The sequence below is a fragment of the Peromyscus californicus genome, unplaced genomic scaffold (genome assembly GCF_007827085.1).
Source record: "Peromyscus californicus insignis strain IS unplaced genomic scaffold, ASM782708v3 Scaffold_16__1_contigs__length_79575227, whole genome shotgun sequence".
Lineage (NCBI taxonomy): Eukaryota > Metazoa > Chordata > Mammalia > Rodentia > Cricetidae > Peromyscus > Peromyscus californicus.
The window spans coordinates 66,071,957-66,096,687 of NW_026294458.1; the positions used below are offsets into that span (position 1 = coordinate 66,071,957).

At 40.7% G+C, this 24,731-nt stretch overlaps 3 protein-coding genes across 6 annotated transcripts in view; 2 read left to right on the forward strand and 1 right to left on the reverse strand.

Moving 5' to 3' along the window:
• Jam2 (junctional adhesion molecule 2) overlaps positions 1–14,936 on the forward strand; it is a 53,954-nt gene extending 39,018 nt beyond the window's left edge. The window contains exons 5-10 of the mRNA XM_052741062.1: positions 976–1,172; positions 3,095–3,194; positions 4,160–4,267; positions 6,459–6,474; positions 8,909–8,951; positions 10,856–14,936. Of these exons, the coding sequence (XP_052597022.1) occupies positions 976–1,172; positions 3,095–3,194; positions 4,160–4,267; positions 6,459–6,474; positions 8,909–8,951; positions 10,856–10,888 (497 nt within the window). The 3' untranslated portion in view covers positions 10,889–14,936. The remainder of the gene's footprint in view (positions 1–975; positions 1,173–3,094; positions 3,195–4,159; positions 4,268–6,458; positions 6,475–8,908; positions 8,952–10,855) is intronic.
• Positions 14,937–17,334: 2,398 nt separating this feature from the next.
• Positions 17,335–24,679, reverse strand: Atp5pf (ATP synthase peripheral stalk subunit F6). Of its 4 annotated transcripts, XM_052741064.1 has the most exons (5): positions 24,505–24,549; positions 23,719–23,789; positions 21,001–21,179; positions 17,982–18,106; positions 17,335–17,466 (listed from the first exon to the last, which is right to left on the reverse strand). In XM_052741064.1, the coding sequence occupies exons 3-5, from the start codon at positions 21,162–21,164 to the stop codon at positions 17,429–17,431; spliced, it is 327 nt and encodes a 108-aa protein (XP_052597024.1). In that variant the 5' UTR covers positions 21,165–21,179; positions 23,719–23,789; positions 24,505–24,549; the 3' UTR covers positions 17,335–17,428. The 4 variants fall into 4 exon arrangements, with proteins under 4 accessions (XP_052597024.1, XP_052597026.1, XP_052597025.1 ...); XM_052741066.1 differs by lacking the exons at positions 23,719–23,789; positions 24,505–24,549 and adding an exon at positions 24,638–24,679; XM_052741065.1 differs by lacking the exons at positions 23,719–23,789; positions 24,505–24,549 and adding an exon at positions 24,588–24,679.
• The window catches only part of Gabpa (GA binding protein transcription factor subunit alpha), a 30,094-nt gene continuing 29,936 nt past the window's right edge, over positions 24,574–24,731 (forward strand). Inside the window, exon 1 of the mRNA XM_052741047.1 lies at positions 24,574–24,683. The gene's annotated coding sequence lies outside the window, so the exon portion shown is untranslated. The remainder of the gene's footprint in view (positions 24,684–24,731) is intronic.

Below are 24,731 nucleotides of genomic sequence, written 5' to 3' on the forward strand. Positions count from 1 at the left end.
AATCCAATTTCTGATACAAGTCAAGTTCTTCATCCTGTCTATGAGCAAGCACAGTCTTTACTGCTCGCCCTTCTATTGGCATTCTTATCTTCCACAACCCACCAAAATAAACCATTAACTTCTGTTTATAGCATTATAGGGCTTCTCCACAGCTCCAAACTCTATTACAGTCCTGCAAATTAGTTCCTAAGGCTTATGAACTGTGTGGTCAGAGTCCCAGCAATGTTTCCACTTCTTGGTGCCAATTTTTGCTATTAGTTACTTCTCTCATTTCTGTGACCACCTACATGACAAGGAACAACTTAAAGAAGGCTCATGTTTTGAACGGCTGTAAGTCCAGCATGGTAGAGAAGTCATTGAGATGGGACCAGCTCATCTGAGGCAATGGGAGCATGAGGTTGCTTGTTTACATCTTGGCAGACCAGAGAGCAGCACAGCCAGAAGCAGAATGAGGGTATGAATTTCAAGGCCAGTCTTCAGTGACACACTTCCTCACAAGTGGTTCTCAACATTCCTATTACCACCAGCAGCTGTGGGCCAAGTTTCCAAACACATGAACCAGCCCATGGAGGGTATTTCATATTCAAACCCTAACATCCTACTTTATGAAATGAAGAGACTCAGAAAAATACAGGTCTGGCATCTTCAATACATGACTTTCTAAGTTCAAGTGTATTGACAACTACTTGGTAGTAGGTGAGGATAAAGTGAGCAAATGAAGCATACATGAAATTTGAATAGGATATAGACATGGCTATTATCACTTTTACTTAAATTCCTTTGGCCAAAACTAATGCATATAACTCTCCTGGCAGCAAGAAGATTAAAAAGTGTGGCATATTGTATGCCCAAGAAAAAGGAAATACGTCTAGTGAATAGTGATCCATCTATAACTCAGGTGTCCCCTCAATATAGACTATTAAAATTCATGTTCAGTTAATGAATAATCTTTACTATTTGGCTTCCATTGTCCAGTGGCTCCTGCAGTTCCTTCATGTGAAGTACCCACTTCTGTTCTGAGTGGAAGTGTTGTAGAGCTACGGTGTCAAGATAAAGAAGGAAACCCAGCTCCTGAATACACATGGTTTAAAGATGGCACCAGTTTGCTAGGAAATCAAAAGCTTGGCAAACACAACAGCTCATACACAATGAATACAAAATCTGGAATTCTGGTAAGGTCATTTCCGGTATTAAACTACTAACTGTCATTGCGATGAAATGGTTATTAGAACTTAAAATGATACAGAACAGCAGATCAATATCATTACTTACTAAGTGGGGAGAGGGGGTGGTAGCAGGAATGAGGATAGTACATGTACTAATAAATGAGGGAACAGACTATCATGGGAAGTGGGAAAACAGTACAGGGAACCAGGGAGCTAAACATGTAAGGTATGACCAGGAACTGGGGGCAGGCCAAACAGGCAGTACTCTATAGCTACCTCTCTGGCCCGGAAAATCACTAACCTCAGTCTCAATTTACACTACTGAGGAAATGCATGAAAAACTCAGCTGGGGATACCTGGACCTCAGTACTAACATGGAAACAGTGACCACAGGAAAACCATGTTAGGATGTCGGAGTCATTAAACTTTCCCATGGCTCCAGATCCATCATCACTACAATCTCCGTGACTTACGTATCTATTACCATACACTTAGTTCAGATTTTCTGATTGTTTCCACCTTTCCTAAAGATAACTGAGACAGCTCTATAAATAAGCTGCTCAAACTTAATGACATTTTTATAAAGTAGTTTTACTTTCTCATCTGTGACTTTTCAGAGTAGAGGTGAGCCAAAAAAACAAAACAAAACAAAACAAAACACCAGGTCATTTAATCTGAAGCCATTTGTTTCCAATCAAGATAATATCACATTAGGTTTTAAACGGTTTGCATCCAGCAATGCAAAATCACTACCACAACTATTATGAAAAACACTCTTATAGGTAATACTAAAAATAGCTTTAAGAATTTTGAAACAAAGGCATATTGTTTGCTTTGATTCTTTTTACCAGTACAGTGTCATTGAAAAACCAAATCTTCTGATGCCCAGGAAAGCACATGAATTCTGTAGCTAAATGAAAAAAGAAGGAGTAGAGGATGCTGCCCTCAGAATAAGGCCATGCTCTAGCATTTTCCACAGTCATCAGGAGCAGTCAGCAGGTCCGAGTGATTTGACACTTGTGAAATTGCGCACAAAAGCTGCCGTCACACTCTGCTATATTTACTCTTCAGATTTCTTTTCTGAGTGGGTGATAAAAGCCCTGAGACAAGTCTGAAATGCTAGGATCCACTCCCCTCAGGGAACCTCAGCCCTTGGGGTATCTGGTAAGGACACCTTATGCCCACAGGCTTCTTAAACTGGAGTGGGTTCTTCCCCCTTCCCTCCAGCCCACCCCCACTTCCTTTTTTCCTTCCAGAAACTCCTCAAGGTTATAAAACTACTGGTACAAATTATAAAGCCTTTTATACCAAATTCTTACCTCTCATCACTTGGCAGGGAGAAGTAGTAAGGGTTGAACTTTTATCTCTTCAGAATTTCCAAATATTCTGGAATTGCTATAATTTACAATCCCATAAACATCAGTTGAGGTTTCCTGGTCATAGCTCTGACTCTTTGGAGAAAGTACGCATGATTTGCTCTTGCAGTGAATTCACTGTGACTGAGAAAGTGCACTAGCCCTTCTCACTAGGGAGGCCTTTCTTTATGAAGGGCACTTGCCAGAAACTAGAGATCCTGCGGTGGCATGTACCTGTAATGCTGGCCACTTGAAGTCTACAGAGGAAGGATCAAGAGTTTGAGACACTGTTTGGCACACTGTTGAAGGTAAGGGGAGGAATGGAGGAAAAGAGAGAGACAGACTTCCTCAGATAGACTTGTCTTTTTCTGTCAAACTAAACAGGCCTTGCTGTTTACTTCTCAAAGTCCTGGCAGATTCCGGTAGATACATACACAAGAAAAACATAAAGTGTTGAGTCATTACAAAGGGCAGACCCACTTGATGACAAAATTCAAAGGACATTAGTTATTTTAGGAGTCTACTCACAGATTTACAGTTTAAAGGTCTATTTATTTTTCCTTGTACAAATAGCAATTTAACATGATTTCCAAGATGGACAGTGGAGAATATTACTGCGAAGCCCGTAATTCTGTCGGACACCGCAGGTGTCCTGGGAAAAGAATGCAAGTAGGTAAGCATGGAGTATTGAGAAGTACTGGTGTGTGAGTAGAGTGTGGAACATTTGATGGTTAAAGGAGCATGGGGAGCGAAGGGGGTAAGTGATTTGAAGGACAAGTTGGAAGAAATGTAAAGTGTGCTTAATACAAAAAAGCAGTATTGTTTTCAGTCTATCTTCTAATCAAGGCAAGACAATTTAGCTTCTACATAACGTTTTTAATTTTTCAAATAAATGTTTTAAAATATGCAGTCTTTCGAATCACAGCCAAGTGTGCTATAGTATGTGTTGCTGGGGGCCCACCTAAACTGCTGCCACCAGCCTGCCACACATTTCAGTCTTTACAGTGGCAGATTCTTTCTTCATAGGGTTACACTGAAATAATATAGCAGTGCCTCTGTTCTGTGAGCATTTGTGTTAGCCACATGGGTTATTGTTATTAAGCCATTGATGATGGCTGTGTCAATTCCTCGAAACACTAAGCTTATACTAGTTGCAGGGTAGGTTTTCCAAGACACACGGAATAGTTATGAATCGATGTGGTTCAAACTGTAGTTACAATGCATTATATCTGACAAAATGACTTTTAGAATCCAAGAAAATGACAGCTTCTGAATCTTTCCTAGGAAATATGAGTTTCAGAGCATAACCCCCACCCCCACCCACAGGGATTAAACCCAGGGCATGAGTGGAGGTCGGGGAAGGGTTTCAGGGATTGAACTCAGGTGTTCAGTAGATGGCAAGTGCCTTTACCCACTGTGCCATCTTGCCAGCCTGAACATTTAAGATTTTAGCGAAGCTTGGTTCTCTGAATATTTTCAATAAGTTTTTGGCCATGTCTTGAAATTAACTTAGTTAAATAGGCTGCAAAAGCATACAGGTATGCTCAGCATTGCTACCAAGGGGAGCTTTTACGACTCTGTTGGATTTAATGATGGCATGTGTCCAACAATTCAAACATGCATTATTTCACATTCCAGATGTTCTCAACATAAGTGGCATCATAGCAGCTGTAGTAGTTGTGGCCTTCGTGATTTCTGTATGTGGCCTTAGTGTATGCTATGCTCAGAGAAAAGGCTACTTTTCAAGTAAGTTGAATTTATCCTTCTCAGATACGTGATTTCCTATTAATATAAAGATTTCTTTTAAGGTATACTATTTTTCCTATGAAGTTCTGCCCACTCTGGAGAGCATTTTTACTGCTATTGTATGATAGATAATGTTCACAATAACATGCATAAAGGTTGTGGGGTGAGATGGAGGATCCTTCCTTTTCAAAAAATTCTAGGCAATTCCATGGAATGTGTGAGAATCATCCTTGGAATATAACAGCACAAAGACATTCAATGTAGACAAATGTTTATAATGAATTAACATATGTGTGAGATCTTATATTATTTTAAGTTGGAATTGTGTCTTTCTGGATAAACATTGATTTCTAATTTTATAACCACCAGTGAAATGTTTCAGAATAGAACGGTGGGATGTGAATGTCTAACTTAGTACAACTATAAAGAAAACTGACAACGAAAACTAGAAACCTAGTTGGGCTTGGGGGGGTGTATACCTGGGATCCCATTACTGGAGGGCACGGTACAGTCGTGAACATGGAGGTGAATACCTGGGATCCCAGTACTGGAGAGCAGGATGGAGTCATGAGAATAGACAGTTTGAGGCCAGTCTGGGCTACATAGTGAGATCCTATTTCAAAAAAAAAAAAAAAAATGACATAACAAAACCAACGAGCACACATAGACCCTACTGAACTAAAACAAGGTTTTAGTTCCTCATGGTTAGAACTCTTGCAACTTTAAAATACAATTGACCATGCAATTAGTTTGATATACATTTTTGAGATTTAAACATATTTTATTCTCTTAATGTATTCCTTCTCTCCCTGTGTTTAAATTTATGGAAACTCAAGAGCTTCCACTCGCTGCATTGACAGAAGGATATGAAGTTGAATTTTTAAATGAAACAATAAATTATAACATGAATGAATTTTAGGTCCATTGTTTAATAATGGATATTAGTTTTAGAATTTAGGTTGAAAATTATTCATATCAAAATAAAACAAAATCAAAAGGAGTTGCTGATAACATAAGTAAATCTTATACATCAGAAATGTTTCCATGAAAACTGATTCAAGGTAATTCTTTATGCTTAGCTGCTGCTGGGCATGGAGCTCACACATGTAATTTCAACATTCACAAGGCTAAGGCAATAAGATTGTAAGTTCAAGGCCAACCTGGTCTACAAAGTAAGACCCTGTGTCAAGAAAAAAAAAAAGAATAAACTGTTGTGTGAATGAGAACTCAGTCTAGCTTAGTCTAGCCTATTTTGTGAATAGAATCTAGCTGTGTCCCCCTGCTGGTCAATAGTGAAAGTATAAACAAAATTATTATTCAAAATTCTTGTCATTTTACCTAGTGAGGAAAAAAAAAAAACCTGATGATTTTTAAATGAGGAGTCAGTAAAGATACCTTTTTTAAAATACTGAGAGTTGGCACGGGGATTAGTTCATTAGCTAAGATCATTACTTCCATTTATTTATGGCAGAAAACCTGTCCAGGGGAACTGTATTTTTGAACTTGTGTTTGGGATCAGCATCAGCAAACTATAACCTCTGGCCACGTCCAGTTTCTATCTGTTTTTCCTTTCCTTCTACTTTTTTTTTTTCTGGTACGGGAAAAAGGACCTAGGGCTCTCTACAGGCTAGACAACTGCTCTGCCACTGAGCAACATGGCCAGCTTTCCTTTTACCTTTCCACTGTGTTGCCCAAGTTGGCCTTGAACTTATGAGCACCCTGCCTTAGTATCCTAAGTACATGGGATTGCAGGTTTGCACCACCAGGCCCAGCTCCCTACCTCATTTTCTGGGGCCTGTAAGGTAATTTTTACATAGGCAAACTTGAAATTACTTAATAACAGTAACACTACCTTGAGACCACATTTCAAAGAAATGTTAGCCCTACACCAAAAGAATTCCATTATTTTAATGAATAAGCTGATGAGATGATGATTATACTTTAAATTTTGATAACATTTTTGAAATTTTGTTTTCTTCTGGATTATAAAACCAACTAAAGTATCCTGGATTTTATCCCTGAGCCCTCAAAGCCCAACCATTTGTTGTCCGTATGCCCTTTGATAGGAAATTTTCATTTAGAAGGTACAAATGTTGTAGGTGAGACTCAAAGGGAGTCAAGCCAAAGTGTCATGGTAGATGGATCTGCCTATTAATTCTTGCACTAATGATATATACTTGTTCTTTTGTAGAAGAAACTTCCTTCCAGTAAGTATCCTTTTTGCAACACGCTTTTCTTCATATCTTTTATTCTTTAATCCTCTGTTTAATGTCAAAAGTAGTTTGTGTAGAGTAATCCTGTTAGAAGTTAATTGCCTTCATCAAGAAATACATACTACCTCTGTCCTTGTGCCTGCTTATAAATGACAAGAGAAGAATCATGGTCTCTAATTTTGTAGATATTTCCATAGTACAACTTTAAAAACACACGTCTATGTTTCACTACGCTGAAATTTTTCAAATAAGCTTCCATTAGTACTTCTACACTTAACTGAAATTTCATCAGTTTGGGGCCCAACACTGCTCCAGGCACTGCCATTATATCAGTTTTTTCAAAAAGGCCAAAACACCCACAAAATCTCTATTGGAAATCATGTATCAAAATCAGTATCAACATGGAGCTTACACTCCAGGAGCAGGAAATAACTAACCCTGTACACTCTAGGACATTGCCGAGTATGACAAGAACTATGGAAGAAAATAAAACAAGCAAAAAAGGAGAGAGTATGAAGACTGGGAGTGGAGACTATCACTTAAATAGAGAGTCTAGAAGGGGCCTAGGTGATGTTTGGTAAAGGCTGAGGAAGGAAGCAAGCCAAGCAGAGAGCCACAATGGTGTTCTCGTAAGGGAGAACAAAAATGAAAGCGCTCAAGGTCAGGATGTCCGGTGTATGGGGAGACATGAAGATGAGCATTGTGCTTCCAGCAGTCAGGGAAAGAGGCCATAAACACAAAAGTCCTGGGGGACAGACTATACAGAGATGTTGCAAAGCACTTTTGAGGATTCTGAGGTATTTGGCTTTGGTTCTAAGTAACATAGGAAGTCCATGAAGGACTGTAAGCAGCTTTAAAATTTTTAATTCTTTAATGTTCATCTTGATTTCTCTGTTAAGAATAAACTTTAAGGGAAAAAAATGAAAGCAGGCAGAGCAATTAGATAACAGAAACTAAGACATGACAACATAGCTTATGATACCAACATGGTAGTGTTAGAGTACTTGAGGGTTTTATAGCATAGCGGATATATTTTCAGCAATTAACTGATCGAGATTCAGGCTGTTAGGAGAAAAGTCAAGTGGGAGGTGGCTTCAGGGTTACAAGACATATCCTCTACTTACTGAATGTGGAAGATTGCAGGAGGTGTGGCCGTGGGAGCAGGGTCAAGGGGAGGGGAGGTCCAGAGTGCTTGAACTTTCAGTATTCAAATAAGCTTATTAGACTATTAAGTAGAAATAATCAGTAACAGAATATATGCAAATCTGGAGTTTGGGGGGAAATATTTTTCTACTTTTTTAGTTAACTTTTATGTGACTGTTTTGCCTGAATGTATGACTGGGTACCAAGTGCCTACAGTATCCAAAGAGGCTAGAAGAGGGTGTCAGATCTCCAGGAGTTGGAATTACAGATGGTCGTGAGCCACTGTAGAGGTGCCGGGAGCCCACTTCTCCGCAAGATTAGCAAGTGCTCTTACCCACAGAGAAATCTAACCCCTGGGGGAATATATATACTTCAGCTGTTAACAAAAATGCTCGAGTCCTGCATAAGACATGATGAGATCATCAAAATCCCAGTTTTGCTGCACTTGATCTGTGACTGACCTCCCTTTATATACAAGCATGGCAGATCGATCCCGTTTACACACTCTTCCCTCTTCCCAGCTGGCATGGCTTGTCTTAAATCCTTTGAAGACTCACCTGTCATTGACTTCCTACCTCAACCCTGGTATCTCAATCTCGTGCTATCCCAGTACAAACACAAGTCAAAGTCTAAAATATCATAATTAGCAAAGGGGCAATTCAGGAGAGAGCTGTCTGGGGGTGTGGCCACTACCCAATCCCACCCCAGCACCAGGCAACTGTGAGCACTTCAGGTTTTTAAGATGAAAAGTGAATGGAGGGTTTTGAACAAAGTGAAAAGTGATCTTAAATAAGTGAGGGAGATTTATACTTTATTAATTTGAGCCTCTGTCAAATCAGACAGGAGTCTTCATAATCCAGGAAGGAACATTTTCTTTACACCTTGTGTCTACTCATGAAATCTATAGTCTTCAAATTCATTTAGCTTCTACAAGAACCCCAATCAACATGTAAAACTTTGGACAAATGAAATTTCAGATTATAATAATCAACTTTTAAAATATTTAATGTTAATATATCAGGTTGAAAATAAGTCTCTTGTTTGTATATTCCACAGAAACAATTTAGCATGTTAGCCTCAGGCTACATTTTGTTGCTGAGGGTTTCACACAAACCTGTATGTACTTTGCTGCATGGCTTCTCTGGATACTGTCTATAAATGTCAGGAACCCAGGCTGGGCTGTTGGGTTTTCTTCCTGCCTGGCTAAGATAGTCCTGCTGAATGAGGATGGGTTCCAGTTGGAAGTAATAATATAGTAAATACTGTCTTTATGTTCTACAAACAGGAAGGGTAGTCCTGCATCTAAAGCCACTACAATGAGCGAAAATGTGAGTACTATTAAAGCATGTTATTAGAATAGGTATATTTAGGGACTGTAGCAGAAAAATGAAGGAAATGTATGGATATTGTGACTTCATTTCTATTACTTTAGATTGGTATCTACCACTGGTACACTAAAGGATCTAAGTAGTTCCTTTCCATCTGGATTGGCATGATAAAGATGTTTGGTATTTATGGAGCAATTACAAGAAGTGATTTTCATCATATTCTGTTGAGGGTATTCAGTTCTAAGTCTACCTCTGTAACATGAATCCTAAAAGGTCTTATTAATAAGAAAAAACCTGGAGCCAGATATTGGGGTGAAAGCTGAAAGATCAGAGAAGCAGAGCAAGCCACAGCCAACCTCACCTTGCCGCCAACTCCTCAGTCGATCTTGTTTTCTTGGACTGAAAGCCTGGGTCCTCACCCAAAACAATCTCAGCTGAACTGCCTTTTTCCTACCTCCTCACATCTTATATACCTTTATGTGTCCTGCCATATTACTTTCTGGGATTAAAGGCATGTGTCCTTCCCAAGCAAAGACATGAGATCTCAAGTGCTGGGATAAAAGGCGTGTGCCACCATGCCTGGCTCTGTTCCTAGTGTGGCCTTGAAATCACAGATCCAGCTGGATCTCTGCCTCCTGAGAGATAGGATTAAAGATGTATGCCACCACTACCTGACCTCTATGTCTAATCTAGTGGCTGTTCTGTTCTCTGATCCTCAAGCAAGTTTATTAGGGTACACAATATATCACCACATACCTCCTTAATGTGACTGGGTCTGGCATTTTTAGCTGTTTTTGATAGATGAGAAAATTAAGTCAAGTTCTCACAGGCTAACCCTGGTGGAGGTGGAGCCCAGGTACCCTGTGTCTTTGAAGTCTGACCTGGTAGATGGCTCCTTCCATGCTGTGGTTCTAGACTTTTATTCCAAGCATTTGGAAATGTTAGGGGCATAAAATAGCACCTGCTACTGCAGTAAAGGAAATTATCATCTAGTTGAGACCAGTTAGGAACATCATTTGGACCTGCTGGACTACTTTTTGGCAATATAATAGAGAGGGGACAGCCAACATTCTCAGAAGCTTAAATCCTTTCCTGAGAAAAGAGGATTCTCAGAACCCCTCAGAACTTTGGGGAAGGGATTCTCAGACTTCTTCCAGCAGAACTCAGGTATCAGCACCTTAAACATTTAAGTGATTCTAGTAGACAGTAGTATATAATACCCATTCATCGCTTGTAAAGGTTTTTTTCCTGTAAATTCATTTATAATTTACTTTTGTTAGGATCTATGACAGAAGTCACTATGTTTTGTAGTTTACTACACTAACCTTTAATTAGGGAACAAATATCATGTCCTATCCTCATCTGTAATTTACAGAGAAAAATCTTTAAGATTGGAATAAAATAATGTCATCCTGTCAAATAATAAAAAGGACTTTGTCTCTAAATGAAAGGGATCTCTCTCTCTCTCTCTCTCTCTCTCTCTCTCTCTCTCTCTCTCTCTCTCTCTCTCTCTCTCTCTCTCTCTCTCTCTTTCAGTTACCCTCATCAGCTCCCCAAGTCTCCATTCACTTCTGTCCTGTGGTAGGTTTCCCACCTCAGTGTTGGGTGGGCCACACTGCTCTGTTGCCCTGGCACTATTGGACGAGCAGCAAGAGTGCCCTAGCACATGCCTAACAAGCTCCATTCCTCTTGCTATAACTTCAGTCCAAGTTCTTTATTGTCAGCAAAGGTCAAGCTTCTTGGCTTCCAGCTTTTACTTAATTATCCATAAAATTAGATTTAGTTACATATAGACTAACTGTAACTCTAAGAACCTTATAGTTTGATATTGTTAAGATTTATATGAATGTTTTTATATATGAAGTAGCACATTATATTTAGGAATTTTTTTCTTTCTTTTCTAGGATTTCAAGCACACAAAATCCTTTATAATTTAAAAGAATTCCACTTTCAAGATGCACCAAAACCACAGTTGTCACACAAGTTATTAAAATATTATAAAAATCTGCTTTGTCTTACATTTGCAAAAAGATGGATGAGGAGATGACATCATAACTTTTATGACCTCTAATTCACCTGAAATTGTTATTTTAAGCAGAGTTCTTGCCATCACCTAAAGTACAATCTGGTATCTTATGTCTGAACTAAAGAGAAGGGAAATACCTGGTAATATTCAGTTTTGTGGAATGCAAATGAATGTCAATGAATGTCTAAGTTTAGAACTTTAATAGATCATACTGACTGCGAAGCTAATCCACGAGGCAAGTATACACACTGCAAGTGCTCTCCGTGCGAGAGTGGCTTATGTGTTCAGGAAGTACTCTGAAGGATGGAAACTCTGGTCTCAAAATTCCCACCAGAACCTTCTTCTTACCTCCAAATAATCCTTATTCCCGTGGTCCCTTGTCTCTAATATATCCATCCATATGGGAAGCCCAGGGTTGGGTCTTCCGCCCAAGGATTTGCACTTTGTGTTTACTTTCACCTCTCAGAACCAAAAACAACACAAATGGAGCTGCTTGCTGCTATTTCCATCTCCTGAGACTCCTTTGGAGAGCACTACTAGAACCTACACAACTTCATAGACACCTTTCTCGGCATGAGTGGTGATCTTCCATCTATCCCTAAAAACAATTCCGAGCTGGGCTAGTCCCCTCACTGCTGAAGATAAGGGGTTGCCAATCTGCTTCTAATGGAAACAGGACATGGGGGAGAGAAGCGTTTGCCCTATATATAAAATGTAAACAAATGAGCTCATTTTCACTCCCAGCTTGCTTGATACAGCAAAGGCACATGAGAAACCATGGCTGAAACGAGACAAGGGTCTAATGTTTTCTGAACTGTTTAACCACAAAGGCCAGCGGCTGATGTCAGAATATGATATTCCCAGGGCTCAACAGTAAAACCAGTCCTGTTTGGACTGTTTGGGACTGGTTTACCCATACTGAAAACAAAATGTAACTAGGGATGTCTAGTTCTGGGTAATAGCATGAGAAGGTCATTTGTCAGCTTTAAACATGGTTAAAATGGCGTCAAAAGAGTTTGTTCTTTCTACCCAAAAAGCAAAGCAGATTCTTGGGATTCACTGAACAAACAGAGTAGGTGGTTACTGAGTCCCTGTAGTGATCAGGTCACTGGGGAGTTGCCCCAGTACTGCCATACTGCTCCCCTGTAACTGTGTGGCCTTTAATCCTTCTCAGTAGACTCCTTCCTAAAGGTCTCACTTCTGTAATATGCTCTGCTCTCAAGGTCAGAGTCACACTTAGTCGAGCCAGCAAACTCTACAAACAACAACACAGTAGATACTTTAACTCCCAGGCTTCCTGTTGCGACCACTCATTTCTGTCACACAATGAGAACAGGCAAGTAAGCGTGCCTCTGTTCCAAGAAAACACAACTCACAAAACCAGTGACAGAGGTGGGATTTGCCCACAGGGACAATCTCCTCATTCCTGGTAGCAAATGACAAACAGACACCTGTGGTGTATAAGAAATCAGGGTAAATGTTGCCTATGCCCTGACTCCGAGACTTGCTTTGATAGGAAGAACGCTGTCCTTCTGCAGTGCCAAGTAGACATACAATCTCCAGGATGCCTCTTCAGGCCATACACCACCATCACAAGATCAACTGCTTCAACTTCAATGACACAAATCCACAGTGTGAGAGGACAATTATGTAGTGCCTTAACTTCACTAATAGATGAAAAGCTTCCTGTCAACACACTGAAGCCTAGATTCCGTTTATGCGATGTAAAAATTTAACAAAGTCTGTGCCAAATACCTATTATACATTATTAACTAAAATACTGTATACAGCTAAGCAGAGATCATTGAATAAAGAATACTTTCTTCTACACAAAGGCTGTAACTGCAAACACTAATCTTCTAGTTATGAAGTCTGTCAGTGGTCACTGCCATCCAGACTTGTCCATTTGCTGTTTTCTGAGACTTGAACACTAATAGTGTATCAAAATCCAGCATTTGGTTTTATTTTTCCACAGTGAACCTGTGATCTGGCTCTAGAAACTACGATCACAACCTTTGTTTTAGTATTGTTGCTATTGTAACTAGAAGCAACTTATTTTTAGTCAGGGTGGGGTTAACTTAACTAAGTCGTGAGTGTTTATTTTTCAATACAACTTTACAAAGAACTTCCTTCATTCTACAGCTCACCTTTTGATGAAAGTCCACATTTCAAAAATAGCTACAGGCAGCTAAACTTTCTAGTCCCATTCCACAGAGCAGAGGAAGTCACTCACCTATTGTTCAGTAAAGCCCAGGAAACCCCTCCCGCTTGCCACCTGCAGCTGTGGGGTAGCTCTTCAGCAGCCCAAGATGAGAAGCTGACTCATGGCTCAGCCTGGATACCTGCCAACCTCTAAAGTCAGAGAATAAAAAGGGAAAATGCTTATTGGATACTTTACGTATGTATGTCAGAGGTGGGGATACAGGGGTGCAAACCTCACTTCTCAGAGGTTAGAGAGGAGCCTGTCGTTTTACAGTCGGCCACTTCTCAGGTTTGCAGTACTTCTGCTAAAGGAGCTGGGATCTTTGTGAACACGTCCACCTGACTCACAGTTCATACTTTTTCTTCATTTTAATTCTCCAGTTCCTTATACTTTCTCTTCATCCTCAGTAACCTCTGGCTCACCCAGCCGTCTCTGGTCCCCAAACCTCTCTGTCTCCTACCCATTCTGTCATGGTGGGACACATCTACATCCACTCTGATTTCCAGATCTCTGATCTGGTATTTAAAATTTATCTTACAAAATCATCTCCAAACATACTTCATTTTGACTGATTATCAGCCCGTCTCCTTTCCCGTTTCCTGCTGTAAGGCTGTTATGGCCCTCGGTATTCTCCTTCCATTCTGTCCTGTTGTGTGCCCCGTACCCCACTCCTAAGCCTCTATTTCATGGACCCCATCTGCCTCCCTGGGCTCTCCTCACATCTCCTCCCACCTACATCAACACACTCAGCAGCTAGAAGCTAGAGTCCACACAAGAACTATGACACTTGTGTTTGTGCCTAATCCTTTCCAGTTCCATCCATTTTCTGGCAATTTCATTGTTCTTCACGGCTGAATAAAATTCTGTTATAATTCTTGTTTTTAAATGCTGTTAGTCAACATTGTATGTAAATTCCAACCTCACAGCCATCCCATCCCTAAATTTCTCCATCTTTAACTTCCTCATGGTGCCATTAAAACTGGAATCTCAGGCTTTCGTCATCCTCACCTTTTCTGGGGCCCTCTCTCAAGACCCTCTTTCAGTCACTTAACCTCTCCTGCTCCAAGGCATCCTTTCCTCACCCCGTCTGACAGCTTGCCTACATACTGTCACGTCTAATGACAACTCCCTTCCCTCTTCCCCTGGCTAAACACTTTTCACTCGTTCTTGATTTAATCAAGTCTACATTCCACAGCTGGAATTAAAAGGCTCCTCCTGTCCCCTTACACATAAGCTCTCATTTTATAACCCACCTGATCAGCCACATGCGATTCTTCTTTAATTACATTATTATTCACTGATCAAACTGAACTGTTTGTCTTTACAATTTATTCTGCCCTTTTGAATACATGTATTTACAATACTTCCCTTGGAATACTAGTCCTCAGCACAAGCTATGGAAATTCTATCTACTCCTAACAGACAAGTCAAATTCAACTTGCTCGAGCACAGCCTTCTCATTTCCTAGCTGCAAGTTTCTTCTCTGAATTCCCAAGACATTTGATTCTTCTATTGTATTTATTCATTTCTGTGTTATAGCATAAGTAGGTATGGACATGTCTGACACCTCTACCAATCTGAAATCCCAAGAAAAAAGACTGACTCACGTTGTACAGGTCTTCATAAACCCCAAGGCACTGAATAGTATCTAACAAGAAAACAGTTCCTAAAAATGCTGAATACTTGTGAAGCACAGAGAATGATTGAATGTAATCATCTACTTAGAATATTAATAAAACATTATATTCTGATACAACTCAGTTTGTGTTCTATGAATTATTACTACATGAATTAACGATGGACAGAAATTAGTTTTCCCTTTTAGCAATTAGGTGTCCATATTCCCACAGTTCTTATTTTATGTATGTGAGTAGTTGTGAGTATTGTCTACATGTATGTCTGTTCACCACATACACCATGGCTAGTGCCATCAGACATCAGAAGAAGGAATCAGATCCCCTGGAACTGGAGTCCAGGATGCTTATGAGCTGCCGAGTGAGTGCTGGGAATTAAAACTCAAACCCTCTGGAAAAGCAGCCAGTTGTCTTAAGCACTGAGGCATCTCTCCAGCCCTAGCCACACATTTCATACCTTTTTATTATCGCTTGTTTCTTGCTCAGAAGACTTGGAACATTTTAGCAGTAATAACTGGTAAAGAAACCTAAGTGAACTCTCATGTTTGTTGTTGTTACCAATCATTATACATTCATTTTTAATGTGTCATAGTTTTACTTGACCAAATTCAAAGACACACTATAATGTCTTTTTCTACAAAGAACATGCTTTCAAAATAATGAACAGTATGTCAACAAAGGACCTATTTAGTTTAAAACTAAAGGCAGATACTTTCTAATACTCATTTTATAATCATTTTCTGCTTTTAATGTGCTATCTATAAATGTTCTTAGAGATATACAAAAATTGAGCATGTTTCCATGATCTGTAGTTGGATTTTTAAAGTAAACTACTGATACTCAGTTTCTTTTGTTTTTAGACAGGGTCTCAATATGTAACCCAGGCTGGCCTTGAACTCCCAATCTTCCTGTCTTCATTACTTAGTATGATTACAGAAACGTGCTATTATCCCCATTTTATTAATTTGTAAACTGACTTTTCCTTCTAGAAAGTATTTAACTACCGTTGAATTCCCTAAGTAACTGAAGATGCAGAAACTTATCTTTCTAGATTTTAGGACAATACAGAGCAGAGGGAATAAAAGGTTTATTCATAAAGACATATTTATGTAACAGGGCTACAGGAATGTTCTGCTGCTCAGAGACTGAAGGGTTGTACTCTCTACTGAAAATGATGACTGCACTGCGTATGCCTACCCCTTAGTGCTATCTTGAGATTTCTAGTCCCCACTCCTGCATCCATGTAAGCTTAAGTGTGTAGGGATGTATTAGTGATGAGAATGAATGAGAAGAGACAAGCATAGAAACAGACAGAGAATGACTTGGTCAGAAACCATCAAAGTTATGAGGAATCTTATTCTCCAATTTGCCCTCAAAGTTGTTAAAGGTTTAATAAACCCATATCCTGGCATGCCAGAGACACTGTCAGATATACGATGACGAGGCTATTTCCCTTTAAAAGGCTAACTTCCTGGAGCTCCACCTACAGTTGCTGAAACTTCGATGTAAAGTTCCTGATCGGCAACATATCCCCAGGAAGTAACTGCTGCCTCTTTTTTTTTTTTTTTGTTTTTTTTTTTGTTTTTCGAGACAGGGTTTCTCTGTGTAGCTTTGCGCCTTTCCTGGAACTCACTTGGTAGCCCAGGCTGGCCTCGAACTCACAGCGATCCGCCTGGCTCTGCCTCCCGAGTGCTGGGATTAAAGGCGTGCGCCACCACCGCCCGGCCTACTGCTGCCTCTTTTATGGCTGGGCCAACAACGTTCCATACAGTTACATCTTTGAGAACCTTTTGTTCCAAGCTACCTTCGCTCCTGAATCCATACATACCATAACCTGAAGGCAAAAATGAGCGGACAATGGTTAAGACACAACAGACATTTCTGTGCATATTAAGTTACAGAGTTTAGTAAGAAAGCCATGACAAGGATGTAGAACCACTGCTTCAAGAAGGTAAATATATGAAGCCGGGCGGTGGTGGCGCACGCCTTTAATCCCAGCACTCGGGAGGCAGAGGCAGGCGGATCTCTGTGAGTTCGAGGCCAGCCTGGGCTACCAAGTGAGTCCCAGGAAAGGCGCAAAGCTACTCAGAGAAACCCTGTCTCGAAAAAACCAAAAAAAAAAAAAAAAAAAAAAAAAGAAGGTAAATATATGTCGGCGCACGCCTTTAATCTCAGCACTCGGGAGGCAGAGGCAGGCAGATCTATGTGAGTTTGAGGCTAGCCTTGTCTACAAAGTGAGATCCAGGACAGCCAGGGTTACACAAAGAAACCGTGTCCCCCACCCAAAAGGCAAATACAACATCCTTCCCTTCACAGCACACATTCCCTTAGGTGATGGGCTCCACTATTAGAGGACAGCACTGTACACTGGCAAGAGTCTAGCAGGAATAAGGCAATTTTATCCAACTTATCCAAAATCTCCATCTGCTTCATTCTAAGAAAATGAAACGATTTAGAAACAACCCAGAGACAAGTCAATGCCAGACACATACTCCACATCACCAAAGAATTTAAAGGACATTTGTTACATGGGAAATGAATGTTTATTTGAATTTTTTTAGTTAGTTGTACAACTAATTCATGACAAATTACCAGATGAATTTTATAATATTCTTCAGGACTGGGGTTTTTCGATGACTTCAAATTTGGGATCTAAAAAGAGGGAAAAGTTTCAGGCTTAGCCATGCAAAAAAAAAAACAAGATTCGCTACAATGCTTAAAGTTTACCAGTTCTTAGATTTTTTTTAAAGAAAACATCTGTTTTTAAACATGTACACAAAAACATAACAACTGTCAATCTTTCCACAGCTTCTGTGAGTAGGGATCTCTATTAGCCTATGCTGCACCAATGGTGGTGTGTAACTAGGCCAACCAAATGAGAAAGCTATCATAATTCACGTGCTCTCCTACACTGAAGTAAAACAGTGACCCGAAGGCTTCCTTTCGAAACACATCACGGTTGGAGGAACTCCACATGTAACTAAACTGTCATTTAACTTCCAAACAATCCAAAAAACTCACCTGGATGAAGGACAGCTCAGTGGGAGCATTTGCATAACAGAGGTAAGGTACTAGGTCTGAGCCTCGCATGAACCCCCAAAAGAAAATGTATGTGAATATTCTCTACCTACAATAATCCACCAAATTTAATTTGTGATTAGACTTACCTTGAAATTTAAAGGTAGGAAACGTATTCATGTCCCCTCCACCATACATTTGTTTAAGCTTATAAAGCTCTTTGTCCAGCTCTTGCTGATACTCTGGGCCAGTATCAACAGGTCCTCCAGATGTCCTATTGGACAAATGAACAAAGAAAACTGATTTTATGAACTAATTAAAAAAAAACTGAAATTACACTTTATCATCAAGTTTTAAGAGATTTTAAAGGTATACCTATGGGGTAAAAAGAAAACTCTTTAGGATTTGAGTTAATTCAAATTTGTTTCGGAATAGGTTTCAGAGATGAGGTAACTTCAAACAAATCTCTAACACTCAAGGTTTGTTAGCATCAAAGATACTTACTAATCAGACCCTCTCAGGATCTGAGTTGCAGTATATGGAAAATGATGCAGTCCAGATAAAAAAAGAAGAAACCCAAACTAGTAAAACAAGAAATCCCAGCAAAACCCAGACCATCAGAGACCTGAACTGTTAAGCCTGGGAGATGCTAAATAATAAATTGATAAAGAGGCCAGGGAGATGGCTCAGCAGTTTGGAACACTTGCTACTCATGCACAGTACTCAGGTTCATTTCCCATCACCCACCAGTGGTTCACCAGTTAACCAGTTCACCATTAACACCAGTTCTAGGGGGCCTAATACTCCCTTCTGACCTCCATGGGCAACAGGCACACAAGTTGTGCATATATATACATATATGCAAAACACTCATACACATTAATGAGAAATAACAACAACTAAAGAGTTATTACAAACAGATGGGTCTTTCAAATGGCTTATTCCACATGGCTTGTTCAGACTGCTTTCTTATAGAAAACAGGACTTCCAGTGCTTGGTGGCCCCACCCACAATGGTGTGGACCCTTCCACATCAATCACCAACTAAGAAAATGCCCTACAAGCTTTCTTATGGTCCTATCTTAGGGAGACATTTTCTCTGTTGAAGCTCCCTCATCTGATGCCTCTAGCTTAGGTCAAGTTGACATAAAACCAACAAGCATAACACTTTAACTTGACACTCACCTACAAAGCTCATGCTTGAAATTGTGCAGATTCCCCCTATGCCCTATACCTCTGGGATCAAAACTGTGTAATTCTCCAAATTTCATGCTTTCTAGTTTTCATACTTTAATCTGACATCATTTTTCCATCCTAAAAGATATAACCTTCCTATTCCTATTTACCTATCTAGTCTTTAAAACTATTATTCTTAACCTGGTATAGTACTCGATGTGTCTTCCAGTTGGTTGAGAACAAGCTATAAGCAAAATCATGAGTAAATTCTTTTGTAGCTTGAGTTTTCCTGCCTGGCCCACAGTCAGGGCAAATCTCTCTCACCCGCCAGTCCCACAGCCACTCAGACCTGACCAAATAAACACAGAGACTTATATTGGTTACAAACTGTATGGCCGTGGCAGGCTTCTTGCTAACTGTTCTTACAGCTTAAATTAATCCATTTCCATTAATCTATACCTTGCCACATGGCTCGTGGCTTACCGGCATCTTCACATGCTGTTTCTCATCATGGCGGCTGGCAGTGTCTCTGAGTCAGCCTTCCACTTCCCAGCTTTATTCTCCTCCTTGTCCCGCCTACACTTCCTGCCTAGCCAATGGCCAATCAGTGTTTTATTTATTGACTAATCAGCAACACATTTGCCATACAGAACATCCCACAGCATTCTTTCCTTTTCTTTTCGTTTTACACTGGGAAGATGATTTACAGCTGCCCAGGAGACACTCAAAAGAGTAGAATGTTCCCAAGCACTGCCTTCAAAGCCCTAATGTGAACTTTTCCAAAATACCTTTCAAAAATGTCTCCAGCTGGGAAGTGTTTCCTTTCAGATCTCCAAACACTAGATACCACCTAGCATCTAACCATTTACGTATACTTGTTTGTTTATAAGCTTTCTACTTCCATCAGGTTTTAAGAATCTGCATGTTATAAAAACATGGTCCATATCAATTAGCCCTCATTGTGGTGACATTGTGTTCCCCAAAATATTGTGCTCCCTAATAAACTTATCTGGGGTCAGAGAACAGAACAGCCACTAGATATAGAGGCCAGAAAATGGTGGCACACATGCCTTTAATCCTATCACTTCGGCGGCAGAGATCCATCCAGATCTCTGTGAGTTTATAAAGCCTGACTCAATCCCAGGAAGTGAGCCTTTAATCTCAGGAAGTGATGGCAGAAAGCAGAAAGGTATTGAAGGCGTGAGGACCAGGAACTAGAGCTGGTTAAGCTTTTAGGCTTTTGAGCAGCACAGTTCAGCTGAGAGGCATCCAGTCTGAGGAAACAGGATCAGCTGAGGAATTGGCAAGGTGAGGTGGCTGTGGCTTGTTCTGCTTCTCTGATCTTCCAGCATTCACCCCAATAACTGGCCTTGGGTTTGGTTTTATTAATAACACTCTTTAAAAAGATTCATGCTACACCTCATGTTCTTTATAAATGACAGAAGACTAAAGGAAAGAATTATACACTCCTGTGTATCATTTTCCTAAGATTTAGGGGTTGAACCAAATGATGGATAAACTGGATATTTATCTCAAATGTGTGGTTTGCAATCATGTTTTTCCAAGTCTTACTTTAAGCCATTTTGAGTGTTTTGTCATTTCTAGAGATATATCACCATGAAAACATCCTTAAAGAGAAAAATGCTGTTTATGTACATCCCCAAATCACGTCACAGAAAAAGCCAAAAATGAGAGTTGGAATACACTGATTGTATGTTTTGCCCAATCATTCTTAGTTCTATGATGTTAAGCTAATCCATGTCTCTGGGACTCAATTTTCTTAGATAGCTACTAAATGATTTCAAGATGCTGTGTACTTCTGTGACTTATTTCATTGTAATGACATTACTGTGCCTATACTTCAAATGACAACAGATTTACTGGAACTGTCCTTGGAGCTTCTATAAAGAAGACACAGTTAGGACTTACATCTTAAAATGTGCATACTGTGAATATTTATAGTCACAGTGCTCTTGATCATCTCCCCACTTACTGTCGCTTTGACTTGTACTCTCTTATCTTGTCCACGAAGAGTTTCTGTACAGGATCAAGCTCCTTATTAAACGCCACTGCTGTCACACCAATGTTCCTCCTCAGATGCACAGAGACTGCCGAGCGAAGGACAGAGGAGAGCCTGAAGAGCCTCTGGAGAATCATGGTGAGCCTCTGGTACTGGACAAGCATCAGAAAGTTATGCCCTTTTCATAAACCACCCCAAATTTCTATCAATTAAGTTACAGAACTACACTGCACCGAACTCAGGCTCTATCTGGTCTGTCACAGACATATGTAATGACCCTTCCATTACAAAACCTTTGCTTTTTACCAAAAGACTCTGGGACATAGGAGCAGCTGAGAGTTCTAGTAGGGTTACAGCAGAAAGAAAGCACCAAGTCTGGGGTGCTTTTTTTCTCCCATGAACTTGGACCTAAGGAAACAGTGAGGTGAGGCTCTCAAGAACATTACTTGTCTCCAGCAGGAAAAGACACTTTGCTCATAATGTTCCAGTTTCCATGACCCCTCAAAGGGCCAAAGGGCGCTGGACAAAGAGAGTAAAGACAGTTGTTTTAGCCAGGAACAAGAGGCTGGAAAGTTCCACTTCACAGGCCCACAGGAAGGAAAAGAGCTTTGCCTGCTAACAGCAGCAGGATCCTATCCACTTAACACTGTAACAACCAAATCAGCTTCCAAGAGAAACAGTAAAGGAAAACAACCACCCCAAGTGAGCCCTGCAGTAACAGAGAGATCAGATGATAGAAGCTCATCAGAGAGTTTGCACAAGGTCAAAGTCAAGAGTTTAAAAATCAGAGCTTAGCCTTTCAAGTCCTTAGACCTCCTGAAGCTAAAACAAAGTAATTTTCTAGCTAAAAATGTTCATAGATACATTAAAGGACAGGATAATTCTTGTTGAGACCTGAGTTAATAATTTACAACTCAAATGCAAAAATATCCCTAATTACAACAAATACACTCAAGCAGGAACTCCATAAGGAAGAGACAGGGAAGCTGAAATTTAGCAGAAGAAAAATTTCTCCAGATCTAGACTTAGCTTATAAAGGGAAAGGGATCACCAACCCCTAGTGAAATGGCAATAGAAGGACCACATTTCAACAGATAGGGGATAGGTTCGTAACGTTTCTTTAGACCCTGGGAAATAAAACCAGCCCTCTCCCACCTCACATCTGTTTAATAATCATTGTGTTACAGTCTGCTGTCTCACAGTTAATGCTTCTCAAACTATGACAAAGGGTCACTCAAACCCCTGAGGAAAACCTGCTCCCACCCAGCTTTTATCTGTATCTGCCTGCTGAAACCTGACTTCTACTGAACTGTGAGGACCCATGGCAGTGGGCACATTGTAAATAGTGTATATAAGCAAAGAAACTAGGAACAAGGATTTAACAACCTTTACAGCAATTTGACAAATTAATTTGTTCCTTGAATCTGGTGAGGACAGTTACAAAAGTGGTGGTAGATGGGATAGCATTTGATCCCCAGAATCTGCGCGTTCTGTTTCCTTTTGGTTGTCTCTACAGTCAGGATTGGCCGCAAGCTTATAATGCCAGCACTGGAGAGGCAGAGACGGGCAGATGTTTGGACTCAGTTGATAACCCAGTCTTCTTGGCAAGATCTTGGATACTGACTGACCTTGTCTCAAAAACCAACATGCATAGTACCTGGAGAGTAACAGCTGAGGCTGACCTCTGGCTGCCACTGCCAGAGAAACACGTGCAGAAGTGCCCACATACACCTACATAAATACACAGATGCACACAGACAGATAGAATTACATAGAGGGGCTGGAGTAGCTCTTTATCACTTAAAGTTTGAGAATCATTAACTACAAGCCAGCAGAATGGCACAGTGGTTACTAACCTATGTGAAGGGAGTAATTTTATCTCCCAGGGCACATTTGTTGTCTCAAGACAATTTTAGTTGTCCCGAATAGGTTGGATGCAAGTGTCTTGTCGTGGGTGGGGATCGGCCACACATCTATACCCCTACAACATGAAAAATAACAACTCTCCCACTCTCACTTCAAAAGCTTAGGCAGTCTAAAGTGTCAATCAATAATACCAACTTCAACAAAGCCTGGAATAACATTTAGTACTGCTCAAAGCAATCAAACAAGCAGAGGGATATCATTCACCGACCAGGATGAAAACACTTGAAGAAACTAAAGTCTTGATTAATGTGTCAGTCATAATCTACCAGAGAATTATACAGGTGAAAGGGCTACAAGCAAACAAAGAAACAGAAGGTCCTTATATCAGGAAAGTATCACCCAACTCAATGTCTGTCCTCCTGTCTGGAAATCTAGGAACACGTAACATACATCAGTAAGGGTAACAACACTTGTTTAGCTCTAGACATTTTGAAAAATACATTGCCCACTTAAGGAAATACCCTTTAAAGAGTTAGGGGAAGGTGGTCTTAGTCTTGCTTTCAGTTGATAAAAACTGTATCTAAGGAAGGCTATTGTTTACCTTCTACAGTCAACCTGCTCTCAAGCTGACTGCAAAGACTGTCATTTCTTCTACAAAAACAGGCAAAAAAGTTCCAGCTTTCAATAACGTAGCATTAAAGTACTGATTCTCAATTCACATTTCTAATTTACCCTATTTCCTGAGCCCCAAACATACATGTATGTGTTTATCTGCCTCCTAAATCCGACACAATCATCCAAAAACATGAACACACAGTCTCTTACCAAAACTACTTGTTGCTTCTCTTTTACTGCCTTCCACTTTTTCAGATTCAACAGTGAATACGGACTGTTCACTAGCACATAGAAGAAAATGTCACCTTAAGTGTATAAAACATCTGTGACAAATTCTGTATTGATGTACTATCAGGAGCTAGCTGTCTGTGAGGGGTCTAATATTAAAATATCGGGGAAAGCATTGGGGGAAAAAAAAAAATCAAAGTTCAAACCCAGAGGCGTAGCCTTGGGAAGGAGCATGGCTCTCCTATTTATAGCGATGACTGACCAGCCCAGCCAAAAGCTAGTCCGTTTGCTGCCTGTTAGTATGTAATCATAAATCAATCCACCGTTTCTAAAGTCAACCCATAAGGCTGTTTTAACACCATCGTTTCTAGACTAGATGCAAACTTTGGGGATATCACGAGTGCCCTTTTTGTTCCGTCTTAAGGGGCTCGACCGGCGCTCCTGCATAATTCACAAGCTTCTCGCTCGTGCCTTGACCTTGGGCTGCCCCAAGCGGGCTGCAGACCCATCCCCCCGCCCTTCTGCCTTCCGTGCGGGTCTGTTCTGCTCTCAAAGGGGGTATTAACGGTCTTCTTGTGTCTAAGGCACAGTTTGGTACTCAGCACGGCCGAGGTCACCTGTGACCTCAGGCCGGGCCGGGAAGGTGCCAAGGACACGGGGCTAACTCTCTGCGACTAGAGCAGAGGTGATGGGCAGCCCTTGGCTCGTGAAGAAACCCAGGATCGCAGTCCCAAGAGGCCAAGCTAGCCTGGTTACCCTCCCAGTCACCTTGCACTGAGTCCCGAGCTGCCAGAGTCCCCGCCGCCGCCACCGTTCTACTTCCGGCCCTGGCTCCGCCTACACACGCCTACCCGCCATCGCAGTGCATTATGGGCCGCCGCTTCAGTCGTTCGACGCTCACCGGACAGGAAGCGCCTCGGAGACAGTCTGCGACCGGACGCCTCTAGGTGAGACAGAAGCCAAACAGGAGGAGGAAGTGGAGGGCAAGTGCTTCC